At 43.0% G+C, this 11,615-nt stretch overlaps 1 protein-coding gene across 1 annotated transcript; it reads left to right on the top strand.

Annotated features, from left to right (window-relative positions):
• Window positions 1–350: 350 nt before the first annotated feature.
• On the top strand, window positions 351–11,158 carry SMLR1 (small leucine rich protein 1). The gene is given in 4 exon segments (XM_026505220.4): window positions 351–498; window positions 3,777–3,861; window positions 3,863–4,014; window positions 8,825–11,158. Coding segments are annotated over 4 exon segments (471 nt in total). The 3' UTR covers window positions 8,911–11,158.
• Window positions 11,159–11,615: the final 457 nt, after the last annotated feature.

Genomic DNA, 11,615 nt, shown 5'->3' with positions numbered 1-11,615 from the left:
TGTTAAACAGACACTTTATGAAATAAAATACATAAAATGGCAAACAGGTACATGAAAAGATGTTTAACATAATTAGGGAAATGCATACTAAAACCACAGTAAGAGTCTACTACCTATCACTGGAATTGCCAAAAAACTGACCATACCAAGTGTTGATAAGTATGTAAAGAAACTAGAATTCTTATAACACTGCTGGAAGAGATATAAAATGACATAACTAGTTTGGAAAACAGGTTGACAGTTTCTTAAAAAGTTAAACATACACTTACCATACAATCCAGCCATTTGATCCCTAGGTATCTACCCAAGAAGAAATGAGAGCACACGTCCATAAAAAGAATTATACAGGAATGTTCATAGCAGCTCTATTTGTAGTGGCCTACTATGGAGAACAACCCGAATGTCCACCAACAGATAAATGGGTAGAAGATGGCTATCCACACAATGAAAAGCTATCTGGCAATATAAAGCTGTGTATTGATGCACACGACAACATAGGTGAGTATCAGAGTAATTATGCCAAGTGAAAGAAGCTAGGCCAACAAGAGACATACTATATGACCCCATTTGTATGCAATTCTAAAAAATGTAAACTAATGCATAGTAACAGATAATAGATCAGGGGTTGACTGCAGATTGGGGGAGCAGGATGGGCGGGAGATACAGATGGGAAAGGAATGCAAGAAAACTTTTGGGGTGATGGATAGGTCCATCATTTGATTGTGATGATGAGCTCACAGGCATATACACATAGGTAAAAACTTACCAAGTCATATAGTTTATTATGTCAGTTCTATCCCAAAAGAGCCTTTTTAAGAAAAGAGTAAACCTTTAAGTCCACTTCACACATTGCACCCCTTAGAATTCTCCATAGCGGTCACAATTAGCTCAGAGCCAGTCACTGACACCACTTCTCACCCTCTCCTTCTTGGAGCTTCCTTTTGCAACCATTTCCTAACTTAGCAACCTGTGGGCTCCTCTCCTATCCCACAGAGCCTTTTGGTTGTCTTCCCTGGTTCTCATCCTTCCTCCCATGTCTTAAGCGAGAACCTTCTTCAGGGTCTGCAGCTGGTCTCTCTTTTATTCTCAGGTACTCTTTTACCTGAGCACTCTCTCCACCCGCTTGGCCTCGCTGCCATCTGTACTCTAAGCCTCCCAATCTGCACTGCAAGACTTGTCCTCTCTGCTGACCTCCAGACTTCCACAAGCTTCCCCTTCCATTACCTCCAATTTAATGAGTGCAGAACTAGCCATTTTCCCCCATCCAAACCTGCTGCCCAGCCTGTGTTCAGGTCTCCCCTCACAGCACTACCATCTCCCCAGCCACTCACGCCAGGCATAGGACAGTAGATGAGAGCACGGCTCAGGGGTACAGTCCCCAGTCTGTCACTTACTACATATGTGTCTTGGGAAAGTTATTTACCCTCTCCGTGCCTCATTTCCTCATTTGTATAATGAGTCTCTTCCTCATAAGGGTACTCTGAGGATTAAATAAGATACCCATAGAGTATTTATGAGGTGCCCAATGCATAGTAAGTGCTCCGTGATTAGTAGTATCATGGGTGACATTTACCCCTCTCTCTAATTATTCAGCAAGTACTGTTCATGTGGTTCCTGCAGCCCCCTGTCCTCCTCTTTCCCTTCCCTCTGCCGCCCCCATCTCAGACTCATTATATTTTGATATCTTGTTGAGACAGCCTACTCTGATCTTTCTTCTCATCAGTCCATTCTGTCAAGGGCTACCTAAGTGAACCCAGGTCAGCTCGTGCACTTCTATGATCAAAGACCTTCCATTGGTCCCCTTTGTCCAAACAGCACAGTCTTTAGCAGGGCATTCAAGAGTCTATGCCTTGATGCTACCCCACTTTTCCACCTTCATATCTCTGGTCTGAACCCCATATCATTTGGGTACTCTCATTTCTTCCCTGTCCTCCATAAACCCTGCCCTGCTCTACCATCACGTATTTGTCTAAGGAGGTCGTTCCACAGGTCCCCATCCCCAGGCTCAGCTCAAATGCTATCCTTTTAATGAACCTGGCCCAGTTCCCTAACTGGAATTAATCAGTCTCTCCTCAGTGCTTCCACTGCACTTTATATGTCAAGTTAGGAGCTTATATTATTGTCATTTATATATTTGCTTGTTACTCTTACTTTCCTTTGCTAGGCATTCAGTGAAGGCCTGAACGCTGAATGGAATGAAACAGAAAGAAAGAACATGACAAACAGCCTTCCTAACAGCTGCCTAACATCTCCCTGGTAAATGTCACCTGCTCATGGAGTTTCTTTGTAGACTGACACTTTACAAATTAGCATCCTGTTCAAGCTGAAAGAGAACCAGAGAGCCATCTCATTTGAAAGCACTCAAGAGAAATAGCAACACCACCACTCAAGGGTTTGTAGAGGGGGAGAAGAGAAGCAAATAAGGTACAACAGATGCTGACTTAATCTTGGCTATTCTAATTGGCTCTTTCTGCAATTAAGATGTCTCTCTTCTGAGAGGAAGCTGTTTACTGTTCACTGCTTAGGAATGCTAGCCAAGCATCCCAGAGAGGCTCTCCATTCTTATTTTATAAATTAGGGTGCCGCTTTACAAGGGGGACTAAGACTCTGTGTGGCCATGCAAAATTCCAGGTGAAAGAATTCAAGAGGCACTCACAATAGCATGGGCTTGATAGAATCTGGCAGCCACTCACCCAGGCAGCTGCCACGTGGGGATGGGGACAGGGTTACAACATGAAAAGAGGTTAGAACATGAACCTGAGAAGGTGGCTGTCTATTTTCCCTCCAAATTTCCCAAATTCTCCAGGAGATTCCTTCATTATGGAAATGATTCTTTCTGTTGCTTTTAGTTTAGTAGACCAGTGTCTTTGAACTTTTTTCATTAAAGCAATCAGTGGCAACTCAACTTAGTCAACAAGTCAGTGTCAAAATGATTTACTTCCCTTTCTTTTCCCAGAAACTCTCTAGTTACCCCACAAACCACAACACTAGCATTCAAGGCCCACCTTCTACTGCTTATGGCAGGCCACAGAAATGTGTAAGCAGAAGATAACTAAGAGTACAAACTACTAAAGCAGTGAGCAAAAACGGATACATCAAGGCGAGAATGAAAAGGAGTCATAATACTATCCATTCCATCACTATCAACACTTATGGCAATTACCTCTTTCTGTGTCTGTTTCTACTGTCAGAAAGCAGGGACCATGACTTACTATTCTTTGTACAGCCAGCATCTAGCCAAGAGGTTGGGTTCTAGTAGAATTAAGTATTTGTTGAATAAATAAATATACCAGAGCCCCTCTCAGAAAAGTATTCAGAGGAGGACATACTAGGAAGAGTTTTTACATATGGAAAGAGTATTGCTCCCCCTTCCTTGATATTAGTTATATCAACTACATATGAAGGAAAATTCACTTTTTCTAGACACAGGTTCATAGGTACAAGAATATGGCTACTAAGTAATTTTCAACTCTGCATTTTAGAAAATGTAGGGAAAATTCTTCCCTTGTCTGGGAATATATTAGTAGAATACCTGTAACAATGAGGTTTGCTTGGAGTCGGGTACTCTTCATTCCAGATAACCTGAATACGAATAAATCTAGGCCTCCCAGTGTCATTCCCAACCCTGCCAGATAAATGCTCCTCTTGCAATGGTTCGGAGGAATCACATTTCAAGTCCTCTACACTTTGTAGCTGAGTTACAGAGTAACCTAGCAATCCTCTCAGAATTCACGGGGCTATTGAAATAGAGCAAAGTCCACAAGATTTCCACTGAGATGTGCTGAGCAAAGGCCGGAACCCCAGAAGAAAACAAGCGCAGACTCTGAGCAAAGCTGCCCTCATCCGGAGCGTGAACCCGCTGGCCCCTGGGGTCTGGGTGACTGGCAATGAGCTCTGTGATGTCCGCGTTCATGAGGGAGCTCCCTGGCTGGTTCCTGCTTGCTGGGGTCTTCCTACCTGTGACTTTGCTGCTGCTCCTTCTCATTGCTTACTTCAGGATCAAACTGATGGAGGGTGAGTGTGGTGGCTCGCAGGCCTTTCCCATGGCACGCCTTTGCAACAAGCCAACGCATCGTCAGCGTTTCTGGGGTTCTGGGGAGATACATGCTTGTGATCTGTAGGTACTTCTCACTAAGTGCTCTCTTGGCATACCGTCATTGGTGGACAGGCAGTGCGGTCCTTTCAGCAGGGTGGATCCTAAGTGAGGCTCTGCAGGCCTGTGGTGAGGACCCTTCGCTGCAGCCCCTTCCCCCACCCCGCCCTGGACAGTCGAACTGTGAATCAGCAATTTTGACCTGTGATCGCTTCTCTCTCTCTCCTAGGGCAATATATTCCACAAATGTTGAAACACATACCATGGTCTGCCTTCTCTTCCTGACAGACATCTAGGTGCGTGTGACGTGAGTGTGTGCACGCACACTTCTTTTTCACCCATGGAACTTCTATTAAGAAAATGTGCCAAACATTGTGCTGCCACGGTGTTTGGCAAACGTCAAGCCCTAATAGAGAGTTGAGGGCTTGGTGTAAACTTTTCGTGAGACTGCAGTCTTAAGGAAAAAATACAGAACAACTCAGGAGCTCAAAGTGACTTGCACATACGCAGTGGGGTCCTGGATTGAGACTGTTTATTCTGCTGTAATTAAATTAAGGAGACTGAATGGTGACTTCACAGACTAAATGTTAATAATGTGCCCAGCAAACATTAGATTAATATCATAGAGGTTAATAGTTATTTTAGCAATAACAACAAAAAAGTAGTAATATTTAAGTGGGATGGTGTCATAGTAAAGCATTATAAAAACGAATTTGAAAATCATTCCTCTCTCACAAAAACTGACCAAGTCCGGGCAATGCCTTTATGGATGCCATTCTATAAACGGATATTCAGAATCTTGAATGAAGGATGCCATCACATATGACCTAAAATCAAATAGAAGTACAACTGGGGATATTTCTTTTTTGGGGGGGGAGGGGCAAAGGGAGAGGGAGAGAGAGAATCTTAAGTAGGCTCCACGTCCAGCGTAAAGCCTGATGCGGGGCTCGATCTCACAACCCTGAGAACATGACCTGAGCTGAAATCAAGACTCAGATGCTTAACCAACAGAGCCACCCAGGGGTCCCGGGGATACTTTTAAGATGAGATTTAGAACATAAAGAAATTCTAGAGGACAGGGAGCACATTATAGAATCATAAGTTTCCAATCATAACATACCCAAATACTCTCCTAGCCTTTCATTTTTAGTCTCATTTTTATGAACAGCTCTCTTGTTGAACGACCCAGCTGTTTTCTTTCTTGCTCTACAGCATTCATGTGATAAATCCTTTTCTTTATTAAGTTAGTTTATCCTCACGGCCTTCAGACCAGTCTACTGGATGTTCTGCCACCCAGCTATTCATTAACATAACACGGAGCCCTGGAAAAGAGCCTCTGAAAAAGGAAGAGAAAATTAGAAATTCCCCAGGATCCTAACTATAGGATTTTAGCCTTCCAAATTGGTTCAATGCCCAGCCGTTGCAAACATTTCCATTTTGAAAGTCTTTTAAAGCTATTGCAATGGCCACTGTCATTCACACACATGCCAGGCCCCCAGTGACATTGAGCACCCTGTGGAGCGGTACCAGGATGCTGACGTCACAGGCAGACACTTGAATCATTCATGTCACTCCCAAGTTTCATCTCTGGCTGCCTTTTGGGGTACATAAATATTCAGTATCTCAAAAACGTATCAAGCATTAAATGAGGCAGCAACCGACAAAGATACCCTCATGGAGTGCCTTACTGGCCTCTACTTATCAGTTATTATAGGTCAGATCGTTCAGCAGGGCACCTGGTATTTGGGACAGACTCTTCTTCAAAAAAGGATGAATCTTGGTTTTATAGCCTTACTTATCCCTGGGTGACTTTTGGGGGAGAATATCTATAATCTGCAAAAATTAAAATTAAATGGGTCTACAGTTTTTACTTATTTAGATAATGTAGATAATTACGAAGTACAGACATATCCATCATATTCCTTCAGAAGACCCTGGAGAAGGCAGCCTGCCCTTGAAAGTGTGGCCTGGCTTCACATGGGGCAGATGCAGAACAAAGGGCAGGCAATGTGTGCCCACAGGGCCTGGCCCCGAGGACATGCTCAGCCTGCGTACTAGGGTCATCGCACGGTGACACCTTCATTCTTTGACACATCCCTGCCCACGTCAGCTGTCTAGAGATCAAAGCCTCCACCTTTTGCAACACAGCATGTAACCCAAAAGAAAGCAAGGAGGCCAGCTCTACACAGTGAATGCCAAGGCCTCCTGGATAGAGTCCCTTCACCAACTTGAGCCTTGTTGCAAACGTGCACCATACTTCTGGGTAGGAAGAGTTCTTATGCATTCATTCAACACATATCTGAGAAGCTACCATATACCAGGAATTGTCCAAGATTCTGGAACAGATTTTTACTATGGACTTTCAGAACTGAGAGAACAATCCCAGGTCTAGAAAACCACAGAAGACATCCGGCAAAACTGTTAGAAGTTGGAGGAGAGACATTGCAAATCTGTTTCTGGCTCTGTCCTCATTTACAGGTCTGGTCAATGGCCTGATGAATGACCCGCCCTTTCCCTCTAAGTCTTATCCCAACGTTAGAACAGAGCACTCCCACCAGAAGCAGGACCCTCCAAACAGGGAAGGGGCCCCCACAACGATGTCATGAGACTCCACTTTCTGGGGTTCTTCTCTACAGTCCCCTTTTGTTGGCTCTCACTGAAGTGTGCCTGGAGCTTCTAGGCTATAGGTGAGGAGCACAGGAGAGGTAACTGAGGAGGTGGAAGGAGCCGGCAAAACTCTCTGCATCAGTCACTTAATGAGGTAGGGGTCCCATCTGAGGCTTATTGTTGGAAAAAATACTAATAATTGTTAGCACTCTGTTGCCAGCAGCTTGCCAAGGACACCATCTGCAGGATACCAAGGGAGGACTGCCCTGCTGACTGGACCAAAGCAGGCTTCTCTGTTTTCAGTTTTCATTCAGTTGAGACTGGGTCTCAAGTGTGGTGGGGTGGGACAAGTGAGGGCCCTGGGTACTATTCCTTGTAGGTACCTGGCCAGGATAGCAGCTGAGGGGCACCCTGCGCTGTATTACTCTCTCGAGAATTTTCTATTCCAACTGAGCTTTGCTTATCTTCTCCTCTTCTCCCCAACGGGAACTGCGCACCCTTTTTTGGAATAATTCCTGATTACGTTTTCCAGTGTTAGCAGACAACCTTAGCCTAAACATATTTTCATTTTTATGTAGATCTGTTCCCGTTATCTTCCAAGTTGTCCTTTAAAAAAAACTTTAAGAACATTCTTACAGGGTAGTTCTTTCTGTAGCTGTTTGCCTAAGTGTAAGTAGTCATATCTTTTCTATAGTTTGAGGGCAATTGAGAAGACTTGGCCCCCAAAAAATCACCAGTTTGTATCTTTATTTAGCAGTTCCCACTTAAAAACTGTAACCAGATGGTCAAATGTCATGTCATTAATCTTCCAACCGGGGTTATGGCAAGTGTAATCATTCCTATTTTGTTCCTGTAAAGAAAGAGACATTGACAGATTAACTGGTGTGTTCACAGAACCCCAGAGTCCTACGTTCTGAAACAGAAAATCAGCTTGCCTGTCCCATATATCCTAGTTCATCAGCCAAGAGAGGCATTTTAAGATGTGATGGAAAGCATGTGGAGGTATTGTAATCACTCAACATTGATCCCTACACTTGAAGCCTTGGGAGGTAATGGTGCATATAAATTTAATTAGTATGTAGACAACATCAATTTTCTCACAAAGGAAGAAAGAAAATTCTCTAGCATCCTGCGCTCTTCAATCTCTGTCAATTGCCTTGGGGAGTAGCTCTCGAGGCAGAGGTCTGCATCTTGAACTTTCCATCATGAAAATCCTTCATCAACCACACCCATGGACATTTCTTACCTTCTAGAGTAGAAGTTTTGATTATCTTATCTCCCCAAGTCCTGAGATTCCTAAACCTCTACTTTCAGTATTATTCTTTGCCCCCCAAATACCATCACCTTGATCAAGGACAAATTACTCTCTAAATAACCAACACTGCCCAAATAATCATTTTTTTTTAAAGTGTCTATTGAATGCCTGAAAGTTTTTGTATGGAGTGAGAGCCAAAATAAGGTCTGGTAAGTGATCACATTCCGGCCTTCAGCAACTTACATTCTAAAAAAACATCTCAAGGAGCAGATGGCTTGACATCTTTCCCTGAACTCCATATATATGTTTTAGTCATCAGCAATCAAGAGGGAAAAGGATAAGTATAAGTGCAGGGAATGTGCAGGTGGTAAAAAGTTGAAATTGTCAGTTTTTAGTAAAGGATGTCAAAATGTAAAAGGGAGAAGACTAACTTGACATAACTAAAGACTAAATGCCCAGCACATTTCTGGGGGCAGGGAGGACCAGGGACAGAAACTCAATCTTACTCATTTCCACGTTCCAGGTCCTGGGGCCTACAGACATGCTTTATCAATGCTTATTGAATGAGGGAGTCTTAATACATTTAATCAACACTTAATCTGCTAAATATTAAATATACTTAGCATATAACAATTATTATAATTGTCATCTGTCCACTACAATCGGGGCCACTCTTTCAAAATAAACATTTACATTTCTGTTAGAAGTGGTTGGGGAGGTGAAGTGAGACCCTGCAACAGGCCTTGCTCTGGGGACCTGGCCTTGAGTAACCTGCAGAAACGCTGGCCAACACCCATGCATGAGTTGTCCATGACCAACGGCAGGCACTCAGCTGCCTCCAAAGTACTAACTGATAATTTTCCTTTCAGTTAACGAAGAACTGTCGCAGACCCCCCATCACAAGCACAAACACAAGGCTGGCTCTTACCTGTACCAGAGGACGAAAAGAACATGACTTGGGGACTGATCCATGGCTGAAGCACAGCGAAATTCTACCGGTCAGAGAGCAACGGTCAATGGCTTAGCTAATAAAATAAGTTCATAAACTTGAACAACAGCACCAATAGAATACTGAAAAGCTTGTTCTGAACCACTTTGCAAAGTGGCAGCTATTACCCAGGGGGACGTCTATGAGACTCAGTTAAACAGCAGTTCGTCGGAGAGTACCAAGAATACAGGATTTTCCTGGATGTGCACTATGGACTGGATGCTTGGCAACTTTTTAACTTCTATAGGACTCTGTCTACTCTGAAGGACACTGTTTTTTAAATAAAATTCTTAGGTATCTTTGTTACATGATCCCATGGAAGCATATATTATTCTGATTTTATAGGTGAAGAAACTCTGGTAGAGAGCAAAAGGACAGCAAAACACGAGTGCTTGAGAGTTCTGTGGATTTCCTCTGCGTCAGTATTCCCACTTCCTCCGCCTGCCACATAGCAGCTCTAATATGGCGTCCTTCCAGGCATCACTTCCGGCCCTGAGTTTGTTTCTTTCTCTCCCTTTTCCAGCTGATTTCACAAATCACACCACACTTGTGATGACACACAAAACAAGTGGAGTCTCCATACTAGATATGGATCACCCGTGAAGGCAGTTTTCGGTAAGAAATGGCTTGGGAATACTGGCAATTTCCTGGTGGGCAAAGGGAAGAACAGGACAGGCATGTACTCTCATATGGAGAATAGCTCAAACATTTGCCTCTAAAACCAAACCTTCAGGGAGCTATTTCTAAATATGGAAAGAAGTCAACATTTCACCAGCAGAATTCTTTTTTTTTTTCCCAGTGGGAGCTCCAAGGACCCAACATAGATAACCAAAGAGAAACACTTAATTCAAAGTGGTCATTAAAACAGACTGAGTACTATGTGCTCTCCACAGTTTCCTAGTTAAGACCAACAAAAGATGCTTCCCATGTCCTAAGAGTGAGTCTGGTTATAGTCTAATTTTTGCATGTGAATCTAATAAGCTATTAGAGTGATTAACTTCATAAAACGTACTGAGTTTGGTCACCTGTAAGAAATGCACCAACTTCTGTAGGGACATACAATCTTACGAAAGAGTGTGTGAATGACCAAAAGCAAAAACACACCACTGGTGCTGGGTATTTTCTTAGCTACCTCTCTCCCCACTCCAAATTCTTCACAAGCATCCAGAGTCATTAGTCTCTGTTTGCCCTTCTTGCATAATGTAAAACTCAGTGTTTGAAGACACTCATTCTGTGTTTTATTGCATTTGATTACAATGGAACTGTCTGCTGGGGCTTTCAGACTGAAGTAACTTAAAATAACAGTGTTCATGCCATATGGAAGGAATAATAATATTCTATCAGTTCTGGGAGGGATCTCTTTTTAGCCCCTGATGGAAATCAGCTTATATAAAAATGCTTTCTTTAACAGAAGGCGTGAAAGGATGCATCGTATTCCCAGCTGCCAGCCAAATCTGTGGTTTGGCCACCAGGGTTGGCTCCACCTTCTTCTGGAAAGAGGGGAGGCTGGCTTTTGGTTCTGGTGGAGGCAAGTCCACCATCTCTTCCTTCGCAGGGAAAATGCATCCCAGCCGCTGTGATAGCAGATGAGCTCCAGACACCGTGTTCTCAGCAGTAAGCATAAGCAAGGAGTTTAAAGCAAGACCCATTTCTTTTGTGGCTGTTGAGAGTAATTTCCAATGAAATCCTGAGCAGATTCATGGGTTTTATATGTAAAGAGAAACAGAACCATGTTTTCCCATGGAAAGGGTTTTGCTACCATCTGCTTGAAGGCACGGCTACTCAATTGGTCAAACGCTTCACAGAGCGCTGCCAGTCAGCCGCACCTGCTCTTCACATGCTCACCGTCCAGTATAAGGTGTTCTTCCGGCTTGGAGAGCCCTGGCTCCTGCCATCGCTCCTGCCATCTAGACCAGGCTGCAGTCTCCTTACGTTATCCTCTACTCTGCTCCATCCCGTGCTCCAAAGCCTCTCTCCAGGGGCCACGAATGCACGCACAACCCAGAGGGTCTCACAACGGCTCCTAATCTTATTTCTAATGTTCTAGTACCTGAAAGAATTCCCAACTGTTTTCCCAACCTGAGACCTTTGATAAAATAATGCTTTTGTTATGTTGCCATGTATTCGATGAAAATTCACCAAAGAATACTTTTTTGGTTGTTTTTTTGTTTTGTTTTTTGTTTTTTACAGAGCTAAATAAAGCTGTTAATACTAAGGTCCCACCTCTCTTGTTCACAGTGCTGGGAAACTGAAATCCATGACTGTTCCTCTATATCCTGGACCTATATAAGTTGACCAAACAGAAAATGGGGCAAGGAAAGACACACATTATGTTCCCCAAAACGTTACTCACAACCCTTCAAAAGGAAACTTACTTATAACTAATTTGACCTCTAGTATTTTCTAGAATGTAGGAGCAATTACAAAATCAAGAACACACACTCCCATGCACCAAAAACAACTTTACCTTGAAATCTTAAGTTCCTTGGCAACATTGTGTCTCAGAAATCAGAATTTATAACTATTAAAACACATTCTGGAAATTAATTTTCTGACTTGTTCAGAAACAGAATTTTTAGAACAAATACTCTTGAGATTCTTGCTGACTTTATAATTAATGTGCTAATTAGAAGAGACCTCCGAGTTTATCAGAATTTATACAATGGTATTTA

This window comes from Ursus arctos, unplaced genomic scaffold (genome assembly GCF_023065955.2).
Source record: "Ursus arctos isolate Adak ecotype North America unplaced genomic scaffold, UrsArc2.0 scaffold_13, whole genome shotgun sequence".
Taxonomy (NCBI): domain Eukaryota; kingdom Metazoa; phylum Chordata; class Mammalia; order Carnivora; family Ursidae; genus Ursus; species Ursus arctos.
Note: the sequence above shows the minus strand (reverse complement) of the source record. Positions and strands in the feature narration are given on the sequence as shown.